Source organism: Salmo salar, chromosome 07, assembly GCF_965601325.2.
Source record: "Salmo salar chromosome 07, fSalSal1, whole genome shotgun sequence".
Taxonomy (NCBI): domain Eukaryota; kingdom Metazoa; phylum Chordata; class Actinopteri; order Salmoniformes; family Salmonidae; genus Salmo; species Salmo salar.
The window spans coordinates 58,767,372-58,783,730 of NC_138297.1; the positions used below are offsets into that span (position 1 = coordinate 58,767,372).

The window sequence follows — 16,359 nt, forward strand, 5'->3', positions numbered from 1 at the left end:
ACTTTCTCTCCCTCCATGCCTCACACAGACTGTCACACACACCTGCTCCTCTCCTCTCCCGCCCCCACCTTCTGCTGAAACAAGCAGAGCACAGCACACCAGCTCTGTCGCGCGTTGATATGACTCATAGTATGTGATGTGGAGAAAAGCGAAGCGCTGTGCTCTTGGATTTGATTTGCATTCAGAGGGGACATTGTAGAGGGAATAGAGGGTTTGGTTCTTAGGAGCAGCACCAGGATCTATCCTCCCTTAGCTTGAATGGCAAGATTGGTCACCTATGTCTGCAGTCTATGATCTGTGTGTGTGTGTGTGTGTGTGTGTGTGTGTGTGTGTCCACAATGACTGAGGCAGTACAAAATGGAGCAACCAATTTATTCTAATGTATTCCATTGGATCAGAGCTGCTTTTCAGGTTCTCTCTGACTAGAGGTAGCAATCATCCGCCCCTATTTGACCTGTCGGTCACAGCAGCCACCAAATTAGTGCTCATCCAGGCGTAAAACAATGGTAAATGGGCCTGCAATAGAAACGGAACAAACAGCTATTTAAAACTCCGGGCCTGAGCTGTGTGCATTATCCAACAGTGCTGTAATTTTGAGATGATGAGTGGCTGAGCATTTACTAGACGGCCACACGGGTCAAGAGACACACACACACACACACACACACACACACACACACACACACACTGAATGCTAGTGTAAATGCTAATGTGTTTACCTGTGTGTAGCTAGCCACTCTGCTAGCATGCTAAGCTGCACAATGTATGAAGCTAACTGCTCTGCTAGCATGCTAAGCTGTCAATGTGTATATAGATGTATGTAGCTCGCTAGCTCCTCTGCTGGTATGAAGTGGTTTGCCTCTACTGGAGCCTGAGTAGCTCTGGTGAGTCAGCAAGTGGACACCTGTATAGCTACTTGTGTGTCATTTCTGAGCAGTGTGTGGGCTACTGAAGTCTTTTAGCTTTCAATGATCACTGCTCAGGCAGCATTTGCTCTTCGTGTTATGGCCTGTACTTCTTTGAATGCGTTGGTTGGATTTGTGCAGTGTGTCTACAGTCTGACGTTGGGATAGTGTGGAGGATGTTATGTAAGTAGTACTGACTGCATGAGTAATCCTTTTCTTTTTTCCCTTTCTCACTCTGTCCTGCTCTGCCCCCCTTTCTGTATCTCTCCTCTTTCCACTCCCTTCCCTCTGTCTCCCCCTATCCTTTTCCTACCACCCTCTCTCCCTCCAGGACTCTCCTCTGAAAGCTGTCCAGATGCTGTGGGTAAACCTGATCATGGACACCTTTGCCTCCCTGGCCCTGGCCACTGAGCCCCCCACTGAGTCTCTACTGCTGAGGAAGCCGTATGGCCGCAACAAGCCCCTCATCTCCCGCACCATGATGAAGAACATCCTTGGCCACGGAGTCTACCAGCTCATCATCATCTTCACCCTGCTCTTCGTAGGTAAAGGACTAGTGTGTCTGTGTAGAAGCGTGTGTGTTTTCCATTCTCTGCATCTCACTTTAATTGCACACTGAGCTGAAACGGCTTACCATATGCCATGGAATTTCACATGGGTATGAGGCGGTCTTGATCGACTGGCTCTCTGATGGTGTCACCTTTACTACCACCTTAACTAGGGCGGCAGGGAGGCTAGCGTTTAGAGTGTTGGGCCAGTAACCGAAAGGTCGCTTGTTCAAATACCCGAGCCGACAAGGTGAAGAACCTGACGCTGTGCCCTTGAGCAAGGCACTTAACCTTAATTTGCTCCAGGGGCGCGTACTACTATGGTTGACCCTGCAAAACAACACATTTCACTGTCCAATGTGAGATTAACCTCAGTCGGCAGAAGGCTGAGAACATTTGGAAGTTTAAGTGAAATTTGCTGATCATTTGATGTCTAAGAGGTGTTCTGATCTCAATGGGACTGCCACGAGCAGCGGCACAGATATTTTGATGAGCAAGATGCAGCACTTCGCTCTCACACAGTATCTGCACATGTGCAAGGGTTCGTTTTAACGCTGTTAGTGCGAGGTAGCCACCGGACCAAAACAGCGGTGAAGTTGAGCCTTATGCTTCAACGTTGTTAGTCGTTGTGGAAATTGACCCACTATACTGTTTCCTTTCTGCATCTACATCATAACGCTGAGTCTACCTTTAAATCATTCCACAGAGGGCCTAGTGTCTGCAGGTTTTAGTTTTTTCCTTTCAATTAAGACCTAAACAACCAGGTGAGGGGAGTTCTTTACTAATTAGTGACCTTAATTCGTCAGTCAAGTACAAGGGAGGAGCAAAAACCCGCAGACACCCTCTGTGAAATGAGTTTGACACGTGATCTAGCTAAAATAAAGATATTTTTAAAAAGGTAGTAGGTCAACACTTCACCTCCCCCTGTTTATCTCTCTTCTCTCTCTCCTCTCTATCTCTCTCCTCCCCCTCCCAGGTGAGCAGATCTTTGACATCGACAGCGGGCGGTATGCACCCCTCCACTCGCCTCCCTCAGAGCACTACACCATTATTTTCAACACCTTCGTCCTCCTGCAGCTCTTCAACGAGATCAACGCCAGAAAGATCCACGGCGAGCGCAACGTCTTCGACGGCATCTTCAACAACCTCATCTTCTGCTCCATCGTCTTTGGCACCTTTATCATCCAGGTAACACTTAGTGTCTAGTGTCTTCAGACTGTAGCATGTCTGCCTGCTGGAGTTGCTCACTGCTTTTAACAGACACCATTTAAAAAAAAATGTTTTGGTCATTTAGCAGACGCTGTTGTCTAGAGCGACTTACAATTAGTGGATTTGTCTTCAGTTAGCTAGGTGAGACAACCACATATCACTAGAGGTTGACCGACTAATCGGAATGGTCGATTAATTGGGGCCGATTCAAGTTTTCATAACAATCGGAAATCGGTATTTTTGGACGCCGGGCCGATTTAAAAAAATATATATATTATTTTTATTTTATTTTTTATTTAAAAAAAAACAAATAATACTACAATTTTTTTTTTTATTATTATTATATATTTTTTTTTTTAGATATATACTTTTTTTAACCTTTATTTAACTAGGCAAGTCAGTTAAGAACACATTCTTATTTTCAATGACGGCCTAGGAACGGTGGGTTAACTGCCTTGTTCAGGGGCAGAACGACAGATTTTTACCTCGTCAGCTCGGGGATTCAATCTTGCAACCTTACGGTTAACTAGTCCCATGCTCTAACCACCTGCTTTACATTGCACTCCACGAGGAGCCTGCCTGTTATGCAAATGCAGTAAGAAGCCAAGGTAAGTTGCTAGCTAGCATTAAACTTATCTTATAAAAAAACAATCAATCAATCATAATCACTAGTTAACTACACATAGTTGACGATATTACTAGTTTATCTAGCCTGTCCTGCGTTGCATATAATCACTTAGGTACACGTTGCTCCAACCATAAACAGCAATGCCTTTCTTAAAATCAATACACAAGTATAGATTTTTAAACCTACATATTTATTTAATATTGCCTGCTAACATGAATTTCTTTTAACTAGGGAAAATGTGTCACTTCTCTTGCAAACAGAGTCAGGGTATATGCAACAGTTTGGACTGTCTGGCTCGTTGCGAACTGTGAATACTATTTCTTCCTAACAAAGACAGCCGACTTTGCCAAGCGGGGGATGATTTAACAAAAGCACAATCATTGCATGATTGTACCTAACCATAAACATCAATGCCTTTCTTAAAATCAATACACAGAAGTATATATTTTTAAACCTGCATATTTAGCTAAAAGAAATCCAGGTTAGCAGGCAATATTAACCTGGTGAAATTGTCATTTTGCGTTCATTGCACGCAGAGTCAGGGTATATGCACGAGTTTGGGCCGCCTGGCTCGTTGCGAACTAATTTGCCAGAATTTTACGTAATTATGACATAACATTGAAGGTTGTGCAATGTAACATTTAGACTTAGGGATGCCACCCGTTAGATAAAATACGGAACGGTTCCGTATTTCACTGAAAAAATAAACGTTTTGTTTTCGAGATGATGATAGTTTCCGGATTCGACCATATTAATGACCTAAGGCTCGTATTTCTGTGTGTTTATTATATTATAATTAAGTCTATGATTTGATAGAGCAGTCTGACTGAGCGATGGTAGGCAGCAGCAGGCTCGTAAGCTTTCATTCAAACAGCACTTTCGTGCGTTTGCCAGCAGCCCTTTGCAATGCATTGCGCTGTTTATGACTTCAAGCCTGTCAACTCCCAAGATTAGGCTGGTGTAACCGATGTGAAATGGCTAGCTAGTTAGCTGGGTGCGCGCTAATAGCGTTTCAAACGACACTCGCTCTGAGACTTGGAGTAGTTTTTCCCCCTTGCTCTACATGGGTAACGCTGCTTCGAAGGGTGGCTGTCGACGTGTTCCTGGTTCGAGCCCAGGTAGGAGCGAGGAGAGGGACGGAAGCTATACTGTTACACTGGCAATACTAAAGTGCCTATAAGAACATCCAATAGTCAAAGGTATATGAAATACAAATGGTATAGAGAGAAATAGTCCTATAATTCCTATAATAACTACAACCTAAAACTGATTACCTTGGAATATTGAAGACTCATGTTAAAAGGAACCACCAGCTTTCATATGTTCTCATGTTCTGAGCAAGGAACTTAAACGTTAGCTTTTTTACAATGCACATATTGCACTTTTACTTTCTTCTCCAACACTTTGTTTTTGCATTATTTAAACCAAATTGAACATGTTTCATTATTTATTTGAGGCTGAATTGATTTTATTGATGTATTAAGTTACAACAATACTGAATGAACACTTATTTTAATTGTCATTATTACAAATTACGTCTTTTTTTGGTCCTCCAATAATCAGTATCGGCGTTGAAAAATCATAATCGGTCGACCTCTACATATCACAGTCGTAGTGAGTACATTTTTCCCTCATTAAAGTAGTGATCAGCAAAGCCAGCGCTAGGGGTTAATTTAAGATACACTTAGAAGAGGGTTTCAGATGTTTAGGGAAGATGGGTCTGTCTGAAATGGCACCCTATTCCTTATATAGGTCACTACATTTGGCCTGACTGCAGGCTACAAAAGTAGTACGCTTGTATAGGAAAGGGGGTCCATTTCTGGAAGAATATAGATTCTTCCCCATATATAAGAAGGCCAGGGCTCCCTTAAATGAGTCATCTCAATGGCTCTCACCTGGATAAATAAAGAATGAAGAAAAACGAAACCCAAACCATGTTCATACATGGTTCACATGAAACCCGCTGTAACACGCATATCTGTCAAATGGAATTACCAGCAAACCAAGAAACCATGAATGAAAATGAGCTTGACCTCTGTTTCTTTCCTCTCCGGCCTCTCAGATAGTCATAGTGCAGTGGGGAGGCAAACCTTTCAGCTGCGTGGGCCTGAGCATCGACCAGTGGCTATGGTGTACCTTTCTGGGCTTTAGCAGTCTCCTCTGGGGTCAGGTAAGAAGACCCACACACACACACAGTGAGCTGCAAGTGCGTCACCTGTAACTTTCCAACAAGGCTCCATCCGTCAGGGATACACTACTGCCCCAATGTGGCTGTGTTGGGTAGCTGAATTGCCACACTGTATTGAAATGGCTAGTTGGATGATTTTTATAGAAGGATCTAGAATTCCTGATTTGAGCTCTGTCATGTTATTTCTGAAATGTCTATTGTATTACAATTTCCTGTTGACCTTCTCCTGTTTTTTGGGGGGGTTTTTTTACGTTGTTGATTGTGATGTCATTAGTTGTGCATTTTGTGATGCTGACCTAGCAAGTAACTGGCCGGACATGACCACAGACCAAACATTGCTTTGTCACCAGTAGGGTTGCACATTTTGGGGAATATTCAGAGGTGGAAACTTTCCGTGGGAATTAACGGGAATATAGGCTAATTAATATTAATACCATTTAAATGTAGATATTTTTGCATTGGATATACACTGCTCAAAAAAATAAAGGGAACACTTAAACAACACAATGTAACTCCAAGTCAATCACACTTCTGTGAAATCAAACTGTCCACTTAGGAAGCAACACTGACAATAAATTTCACATGCTGTTGTGGAAATGGAATAGACAACAGGTGGAAATTATAGGCAATTAGCAAGACACCCCCAATAAAGGAGTGGTTCTGCAGGTGGGGCCCACAGACCACTTCTCAATTCCTGTGCTTCCTGGCTGATGTTTTGGTCACTTTTGAATGCTGGCGGTGCTTTCACTCGAGTGGTAGCATGAGACGGAGTCTACAACCCACGCAAGTGGCTCAGGTAGTGCAGCTCATCTAGGATGGCACATCAATGCGAGCTGTGGCAAGAAGGTTTGCTGTGTCTGTCAGCGTAGTGTCCAGAGCATGGAGGCGCTACCAGGAGACAGGCCAGTACATCAGGAGACGTGGAGGAGGCCGTAGGAGGGCAACAACCCAGCAGCAGGACCGCTACCTCCGCCTTTGTGCAAGGAGAAGCACTGCCAGAGTCCTGCAAAATGACCTCCAGCAGGCCACAAATGTGCATGTGTCTGCTCAAACGGTCAGAAACAGACTCCATGAGGGTGGTATGAGGGCCCGACGTCCACAGGTGGGGGTTGTGCTTACAGCCCAACACCGTGCAGGACGTTTGGCATTTGCCAGAGAACACCAAGATTGGCAAATTTGCCACTGGCACCCTGTGCTCTTCACAGATGAAAGCAGGTTCACACTGAGCACATGACAGACGTGACAGAGTCTGGAGACGCCGTGGAGAACGTTCTGCTGCCTGCAACATCCTCCAGCATGACCGGTTTGGCGGTGGGTCAGTCATGGTGTGGGGTGGCATTTCTTTGGGGGGCCGCACAGCCCTCCATGTGCTCGCCAGAGGTAGCCTGACTGCCATTAGGTACCGAGATGAGATCCTCAGACCCCTTGTGAGACCATATGCTGGTGCGGTTGGCCCTGGGTTCCTCCTAATGCAAGACAATGCTACACCTCATGTGGCTGGAGTGTCAGCAGTTCCTGCAAGAGGAAGGCATTGATGCTATGGACTGGCCCGCCCGTTCCCCAGACCTGAATCCAATTGAGCACATCTGGGACATCATGTCTCGCTCCATCCACCAACGCCACGTTGCACCACAGACTGTCCAGGAGTTGGCGGATGCTTTAGTCCAGGTCTGGGAGGAGATCCCTCAGGAGACCATCCGCCACCTCATCAGGAGCATGCCCAGGCGTTGTAGGGAGGTCATACAGGCACGTGGAGGCCACACACATTACTGAGCGTCATTTTGACTTGTTTTAAGGACATTACATCAAAGTTGGATCAGCCTGTAGTGTGGTTTTCCACTTTAAATTTGAGTGTGACTCCAAATCCAGACCTCCATGGGTTGATAAATTGGATTTCCATTGATTATTTTTGTTGTCAGCACATTCAACTATGTAAAGAAAAAAGTATTTAATAAGATCATTTCTTTCATTCAGATCTAGGATGTGTTGTTTAAGTGTTCCCTTTATTTTTTTGAGCAGTATATTTACCATATCATATGGAGACAGAAACATAAACCTTTTTCGTTATTATAAGTAGGCATAATTGCAAGTGATTAAATCCTTCCAATATAAATAAAAAATATATATTTTGTTACGAATTGAACTTTAATTAAATGAGTTGACTCTTCACATGGGATGATTTCACTGAACAACAAAATTAATGGAATATTGAATGATCCCCAATGATCCATCGCATCTCCCAAAAACGTTTTCAACATACATCTGTAAAATGATAGTCTAGAAACTAAAGCTTTGGTTGTCTTTCTCTCAGGCTTCCATGTCTTCTTCCTCAATGTCCACCTCTTGAACATCAGACTCTGAGGCCTCATCTTCACTGTCACTTTCCAACCTTGTTGAGGATGGCTCGTTGTCAGCCTCAAAAAGCCAAACGTTTGCCCGTATGGCCGCCAATTTTTCGACCCTTGTATTGGTCAGCCTGTTGTGTGTGTGTGTGTGTGTGTGTGTGTGTGTGTTCCCAAACAAGGACCAGTTGTGCTCTGAGGTGGCTGATGTTGGTGGGATTTGGAGGATGATGGAGGCAACAGGAGAAAGAGCCTCAGATCCAAAGTCCCTTCCACCAGGTGGCTGATGAGATATGTTGGCACGACTGCCATATTGCATCTCCATCCCAAAGCCCTTGCTTGGAAGTGTGCTTCGCCAGACTGCCAAGAACCTTGCCCTCATCCAGGCCAAGGTGGCGAGACACGGTAGTGATGACACCATAGGCGTTGTTGATCTCTGCACCAGACAGGATGCGGCGTGTATGGGCTTCAGGCAGAGGTCTTCACGCTTTTTGATATAGTTCAGAACTGCAATTTCCTCTGCTTGGAGCAACAGTGAAGTGGGCAGGGCAGTACGGATTTGTTCTCTTACATCTGCAAGCGGAGTCTGAACATCAGGCACTGTCTCCCTCAATCCGTGCAATAGCTACTGCTATCGTTTTCAGGCTGCTTAACAGTGTCTCCCAAAATACATCATCCAGGAGGATCCTCTTGTTGGGGCTGTCCATATCGGCAGACTGTGATATGGCCATTTCTTGGAGAGACTCCTTGAGGAGCAGATTCAATGCATGAGCAGCACAACCAATGGGTGTGATGTGAGGGTAGGACTCCTCCACTTTAGACCAAGCAGCCTTCATGTTCGCAGCATTGTCTGTCACCAGTGCAAATACCTTCTGTGATCCAAGGTCATTGATGACTGCCTTCAACTCATCTGCAATGTAGAGACCGGTGTGTCTGTTGTCCCTTGTGTTTGTTCTCTTGTAGAATACTGGTTGAGGGGTGGAGATGTAGTTAATTATCCATGTCTCCCACACATTCGACCACCCATCAGAGATGATTGCAATACAGTCTGCTTTTCTATGATTTGCTTGACCTTCATTTGAACTCTGTTGAAATCTGCACCCAGCAAATTAGTAGATAAAGCATGTCTGGTTGGAGGGGTGTATGCTGGGTGAAGAACATTCAGCAATCTCTTCCGATACACATTGCCTGTGAGCATCAAAGGTGAACCAGTTGCATACACAGCTCGAGCAAGACATTCATCAGCATTTCTCTATGTTCCTCCATTGAGTCAAAAAAACTTCTGATTCCAGGAGGACCATGAGCTGTTGCTATCGATAAGGTGTCTGATTTGTAAGTTTCACCTCGAATAGAAGTAGAGTGACTTTTGTCAGAGCTTGTTTGTTGTGAGCGCTGAGGGAACTTTATGCACTTGGCCAGATGATTCTCCATCTTTGTTGCATTCTTCACATATGATTTGGCACAGTATTTGCAAATGTACACAGCTTTTCCTTCAACATTAGCTGCAGTGAAATGTCTCCACACATCAGATGGTGCCTGTGGCATTTTCCTGTAAAGATTAGGGGGGGAAATGAGTAAAAAAACAGATACAATTCCATGTACAGATAAATAGTTAAGCAGTTAGATTAAACAACTCCTTTGTAGGATAAATGTTTTAAAATGAAACATGTATGGAAACAGGTGAATTAACACTCCTCGGTTAGCAGGCTCAAGCAAGCTAAAATCCACATGGTAGCAAAAACTAACTAGCAGAAATTAACAGGTTAGAAATTATTTAAACACACTTTGCTGTAGGCTACTATTTTACTCGTTAACAAAAATGTCATATAAAATATATTCACCCCACCGAGTATTGTAATCAAAACCTACCAGAAAGCATGTAGTCCTTGGCTCAGACAGTGTAGTAGTGTGGGCTCAATAGCATCTCATTAGTGTGCAAGATCTTGAGAATCAGCTGTACATGTGATGGAAGAGTGCACTGCACATGTAGAGGGCTGCAATTCCATTGAATTGGCGATAGTTTAACCAAAATATGCCACAAGACCTAGAATTGTCTTGTGTATCCCACAAAAAAAGTTCACTGTTATAAAACAAACTTTTTTTAATGAATTTAAGCAAAATTCCCCTAATTCCCATGGAAAATTTCCGGAAAAGGTTTCCGACCCTTTGCAACCCTAGTCACCAGACAACAACCCATTACTTTTGCATCAGTCACATTTCTTTTCCGAGCTGACTTCCTGTGGAAACTGGTTGTTCGGTTAACAGATGCACATTGTGCGAGGGTGCCTGTTGGGCACCTGTTGCAGTCCAGCCTGTCATTGCATATATACCAGTAACCTGGGTCTTTGCTGTCTGTATGTTAGTCAGTCCTCTGTGGTAGAGATGGGATTTGTGGTCCAATATTGCAGACACGGTTTGGACTGTGATAAGCCCTTAACCCCTCTGCCCCTCTCCTCCCTCCAGCTGATCTCATCCATCCCCACCAAAAGTCTGAGGTTCCTGAAGTCTGCCGGCCACGGCACCCAGAGGCAGGAGATCCCTGACGAGGAGCTGGAGGACATGGAGGAAATGGAGGAGATCGACCACGCCGAGCGCGAGCTGCGCCGTGGACAGATCCTCTGGTTCAGGGGCCTCAACCGCATCCAGACTCAGGTAATGTCCTCCTTGACCACTTCTCCACCGATGTCGACCAAAGAGGAATCACAAGCCATAAGGTTAACTCTACGCACTTCTCATCCCCTTTCCCTTTCTCTCAGCACTTTGAGAGAACAGCTGGCATGTTCCCCTGAAAAGCCTTCTTTTGACTTTGATTTTCTGTTTGCTTTGGAAAGCTCAAGCAAGGTCTTTTTTTGCCTATTCTATTTCTGGCTTTCTAACAAGCTAAGTTGAACATGATAATGTGATGGTCAATGAAGAAAAGCCCCTTTTGTGTGATACTGAGAAGACCACAAAATGCAGAGCAAATACAAGTACATGTATCTTAAAGGGCCAGGTGTGAAAGGTATTTGAATATGGGATGATTTTTTTAATGAGGAAATGTAAAGCGTCAGATCAGGCTCGGGGAGAAACCTTCAGATCAGTGCCTTTCACCCCCTTTCTCTCTCAACTGCTATATCTCTCTGAGTTGGGTGAAATATACCTTTCTATTATATTTTGGTGCCTTTTTCTCTCACCTTTCTCTGGTTTCTTCCACTTTTGGTCTCCTCTTGTTCTCTCGCCCTTTTCTCGCTCGCCTCTCTCACTCTGCCTCTCTCGCCCTTTCTCTCTCCCCCTTTCTCTCTCGCCTCTCCTCTTGCTGTGGTTTCTGGGCTCTATCCTCTCCTGTCACCCTCTCTGATTCCTTGCAGATGGATGTAGTGAGTGCCTTCCAGAGCGGAAGCTCCTTTCAGGAGCGCCAGCTAAGGCGGCAGCCCTCCACCTCCAGCCAACAACAGCACGATGTAACCAATGTTTCTAGCCCTACACATGTAGCCTTTTCTACTACTGCCACTGACGCCAACACCGCTTCTTCCACTGTGGGGTGTGAGTGTGTGTTTCCTTAGTGCATGAAAATCTAACATCTTCCTCTTCTACTCTCTCGCCTAACGTTGAATTCATTCACTCTTACTTGTCCCTCCTTTTCTTCAAAAAATACAAAAAACAACCACATCTTCCATGTTGCTTGGTAACATAACTGCTGTAAATGGATGTACTGTAACACCCACAAGGTCACCACGAGTCCTAAGGGCTTTTTCTGTGTCATCTTGTTTTCTGTTCCTGCTTCTGCTTCATTCTCTGAAGATAGAGGTTGGGGGAGAGGAGGGAGGGAGGAGCTAGAGGAACGTTGGATTGACGTTGTTGTCTGGTCACGTCTGCTGCTGTGCTCCCCCTGGCTGGCCCCCCTGGCTACTAGCGCTCTTGTGGGCCTTGTCGCTGCTCTGGCCCCTCTATAGTAGCTGTGTAAATGTTTTGAGTATAAGCCCATGGTCACGGTAGATGGTAGTGCTGAAATCCCCCCAAAAAAACAGATGTTGTCTCTGACTGAGCATCAACAAGTTATTTCTCTCTCCAAATGTAAACATATTGTCAATGTTTTTGTTACGTTGGTCAGCGTTCGCCGCCTAACCAATAATGAATGATCTTTCCCATTTTTAGACCGGACTGGTTCTTTCTCAGGGTCTTTCCAGGGTGAAGTTCAGTCCAGAGTGTTAAGTCGGTCTGGATATTCTAGCCACTTTGTCGCTCCACTAATAGACAATCAGTGGAACATTGCGGGGGCTGCTGTACTGTGTGCAGGAGGCTCCTGGAATGTCTGTGTCCTCTCCTCTGCGGAATGGAATTTCGGCATCCCGCAAATAACCAAGGCTGTCCCTTCCCAATTGAACCTTCTTTCCTGAGACCCAGATGAAGGGCTTTGTGATGTGTTCTGAGTGTATTAACTGTTCTCTACCAGGGAGTGTGTCTGTGTGAACTCAACTGGTCTCTTTCAGACTGGCTGACCTGCAGTTGCAGACATTGATTGTATTAACTGATGTTTCTTCAGAGGCTTTGAGACTAGGGAGTAGTGTCTTGACCATGTTTTAATTTCAATTTCTCTCTTTGGTTATAAGCCACATCTCCCTACTAAATGATGAACCCTCTCTTTCCTGGTGCTTCGCTGATGAGAACGCTTAACATTTAGGATTTATTTGATGTACTTTTTATTTCAATATTCCTCTTTCATAGCCAGTGTGTAGTGTCCACTGTTTCCCCCCCCCCCCAAAAAATGAAGCCAAAAAGCACCTGAATCTTACTGACTCCAACCATATTCCTCCTTAGATTCTGTGAAATGTGTCATGGGCTATACTCAAAGGTTTACTACTGTTGAACACAAGGTAGCACTGCTCTGCATGGGTTCAGTCTCTAGTCCGTTTGAGTGTTTCTTGTGCTGTTGCGTATCTAGCTATATATAAGCTTTACACCTGCTTGGCTGCTGCAGTTTTGGTTTTCTCCACAACAATATCAGTGACTGACCCTCCTCACCTCCCTCACCCTGAGCATGACCAAAACAAGTAACCTGTCTGTGTCCAAGCTTCTGTCCTCTATGGATGTGTTCTCATCCAGAACATTGCCCCAGAACATGTCTCCATTTTTCTTGAATTTTGAATAACTTTGACTGAGGGTTGGATTTTTGGAGCTGGATTTTTTTTGGTGATGTTTTTTACTACTAATACTACCACCACCCCCCCCCCCCTCCTCCTCAATGGTTTGTTGAATCCCGAGAGGAGTTTTCTTGAGGTGTGAAAGCTGACGGTAAGAGACATGTCCCACGACCCACTAGCTTTTGACTGGTTTCTTCCACCACTGAGTGCTCAGTCTCAGTCCAAGGAAAGATGGTAACAAAAGTGATCAGGGTTTGACGACACACCGATTGACTGTAGCCTCCGGGACTAGTCCTCACTGCATACTTGCACGTCTTGTTAAGAATTTCACAACAAAATCAATGGTGTTTTTTCATGTCCCCCGTCCCAAACTCACTACAATTGACCCATTTAAAAACAGCCCCATTTTTTTGTGTCCATGGTTTGAACTGCAATTGAAAATGTATATGTGTGTATGATTCTATGTTGAGACTGACTGTGTCCCCCTTACCCTCCCTCCCCCAACAGATTCGGGTGGTGAATGCATTCCGCAGCTCCCTGTCCCCCTATGAGGGGCTGGAGAAGCCAGAGTCACGCAGCTCCATCCACAACTTCATGACCCACCCAGAGTTCAGGATAGAGGACTCGGAGCCCTCCATCCCCCTCATCGACGACACCGACGCCGAGGACGATGCCCCCACCAAGCGCAACTCCGCCTCCCCCCGCAACGCCACGCCTACCCCTCCTTCCCCGTCACTCTCGCCGACGCCCTCGCCCAACCAGAACAATAATGCAGTGGAGAGCGGCAACAACCACCTCTACGTGGAGGGCAACAAGGCAGCAGGGACCCCCTCGGCCCCAGGGAGCCCCTTACACAGCCTGGAGACCTCCCTCTAATTCTGAGCCAGCCTCCCCCCCACCCTCAGCCACTACTACTACCACCACAGCCACTTTTCTACCCACGACGAGGAGCTCACCTCTGAGGAGGAGAGACGGCAGAGGAGAAGAGGAAAGAAGGGGTAGAAGGGAGAGCGGATAGTCTGAGCTTGTGCTGGACTGAAACGAGCAAACATTCTCGAATGTAGGGTTTGGTTTAGATTTTTTTATTTAATTATAATTTTATTTTTGTTCTTAAAAATACCCCTCTGTCAATGCGAGGGCTTCTTTTGTCTCCACCCCTCCCTCATTGATAACTTTTAGGTTGTTCTTGGTGCAAGAGGGGTGAATATAGACTCAGATTGAAAGTGACCTGTTTTTTTTATTCATATTATTTTAATGAGGAGGGGGAGGTGGTCCTCCTGGCTTGAAGATCAGCTGTAAGAAATGAAAGACGACCTTTAGCTTCTCTTTATCTGAATGGTGTTGTATATTTATGTCTTTGGCCCTTGCTCATTCAGAAATGTTTTTTCTGCTCCATTGGCTGTTAATATTTCTAATTATTTATGTTTTTGGAAAAAGCAGGTCTGTTTACAAAGTTTGTAGATACTTTTTTTCTGTTTGTAGACGAAAGAGCTTCCTGACGTACGATGCAGAAAAATGAGGGACAGAGTAAAACATTGAATAAGAGGACTATTTCAGATACTGCTGTATTTTCAGGAAAAAAAGGGTGTTTCTATTGAAACTTAACTATTTTTGCCTGCAATTTTTATTTGTTATATATTTGTAGATAAATAGAAACCTTCTAGCCAAACAGATAAACACTAAGGCTTGTATAGCGAAGAGGTCCATTGGGGGGTGGAGAGTTTCAACAGGAGAGGGAAGGAGTAAGAACCACCAGGGACTATTCATTCACATTTCTATAAATATTTACTACGTTCATTGCTTTAGCAGTTTCAATGTTCCGTTTTCTCGTTCACAGGGAAGCTCAAAAGTCCTGTTTGTCATTTAATTGTGGGTTAAGGGGAGGGGTATTAAAATCCTAGTCATTTTTTTTCACATTTAAGAGTTCATAAAGGGAGTTTGGCAGTTGGTCATCACATTGAGAATCAGTTCTGTTTTTTCTTGTCTTTTTTTTCACTCAGCGAAACTTCAGTCCCTGCCAATGTACAATATTGACATTTGTTTACTCAGGCATAGAAAAGGGTTGAATTGAAAACGGAGTCTATAAATTAAGAAAACATTTTAACTTTACATTTTTGGTCTTTGGGTAGTAAAATGTTGTATTGGTAAAAATAAAAGCAAGTGGATTATTTTCATATTTCATTCAATTATTTTCATTTATTTTTATGAAAACTTAAATTTCCCCCCAATTTATGGTTTGTGCACATTTTAAACCCTTTTACAGTCATAGATGTTGCTGCATATGATTTGTTTGTAGAATATTTTTGACACCTGATATACTGGAAAAAGTAAAGAATTGACACGTACATTTTTGTAAGAATAAAAAGACTAGGCATACACTGGTAACTGCACAGGGGTACTTTGTTTCATAACACCTCCCTTGGGAACATTTTTATACAGACAACCATACAAATTGTACCTTTGTATTTTTATGGAAACGCAGACGATAACTTTCAACCTACTGAACCAGAGTTTTGGGGTTTGACACAAATTACACATTGGAACATTTGGGGTGGGGCACTCAATAAAAAGGGTTGTGATTGGTTCTGATAAGAATATTTTTCTCAGGGTGGCAAATGGTATGAAATAAGAGACTAGGCTTTAATATAGGCCTGTGGTCAAAATACTACCACATTTTTAATGTTGTGAAGTAGCCTATCAGCCATGTTGGGTGGTTTTTGTTTCGGCAGCAGAGTGCAGATTCTGACTTAAATCCCTCACCTGTTTAGACCTCTCACCCAAATTTAGCTGGGTGTAGGGGGCCAAGAGAGGGGAGGGGAGGGGATGAGGGAGGGATATGTTCAGTAGTTGCTCAATGACAATTATATTTTGGGAATGAGTTTCTTGTTTTTACAAATAAAAAAAGCAGCTTGAAATTGCAAAATGTTGAAATGGGAAGAAAAAAGAATCCATATGTTTTTGTTCTGTAGATTCTTCTTATAACGGGAATGAATGTTTATCCATCTGTTTTATGGATTATTATTTTTTTATCTTAACATTTGGAAATAAAAACTACTTCATGTCTGTTTTTCTTGAGTAATTTAAATGATTATCGTGATTGGATTTACATTTGAAACTTGTCGAGTAATGTGTATGGTTTTTAAAAATAAAAAATTGATATTTAGCCTAAATACAGCCATGTTTTTCATTTATCATGCGTAACAGGCCACCTTAAAGGACAAGTGCACTTTAAAAATAAATCCTAATCTGTATTTTGGATGAAAATGGCTCATAAATAGCCTGTGCATGCGCACATGGAAAATTATTGCTCAAATCCAACAAAATGGAATAGAAGGTTGCTGATGAAGTTTGAAATGACACATTTTCATGTGTGATGTGTAAGACGTGGATCACAGAGCTTTGCCGTTTCCAAAATGACT

The 16,359-nt window shown here is 43.8% G+C and overlaps 1 protein-coding gene across 7 annotated transcripts in view; it reads left to right on the forward strand.

The window, feature by feature from the left end:
* The window catches only part of LOC106608917 (plasma membrane calcium-transporting ATPase 1-like), a 57,641-nt gene extending 41,638 nt beyond the window's left edge, over positions 1–16,003 (forward strand). For 3 of the 7 annotated variants that reach the window (XM_014207126.3, XM_014207127.3, XM_014207128.3), the window contains 6 exons: positions 1,237–1,450; positions 2,430–2,641; positions 5,353–5,460; positions 10,284–10,472; positions 11,168–11,260; positions 13,448–16,003. In XM_014207126.3, the coding sequence (XP_014062601.1) occupies positions 1,237–1,450; positions 2,430–2,641; positions 5,353–5,460; positions 10,284–10,472; positions 11,168–11,260; positions 13,448–13,816 (1,185 nt within the window). In that variant the 3' untranslated portion in view covers positions 13,817–16,003. Of the gene's footprint in view, positions 1–1,236; positions 1,451–2,429; positions 2,642–5,352; positions 5,461–10,283; positions 10,473–11,167; positions 11,343–13,447 lie in introns of all 7 variants that reach the window. The other 4 variants (XM_014207129.3, XM_014207130.3, XM_014207131.3 and 1 more) reach the window with 2 other exon arrangements.
* Positions 16,004–16,359: the final 356 nt, after the last annotated feature.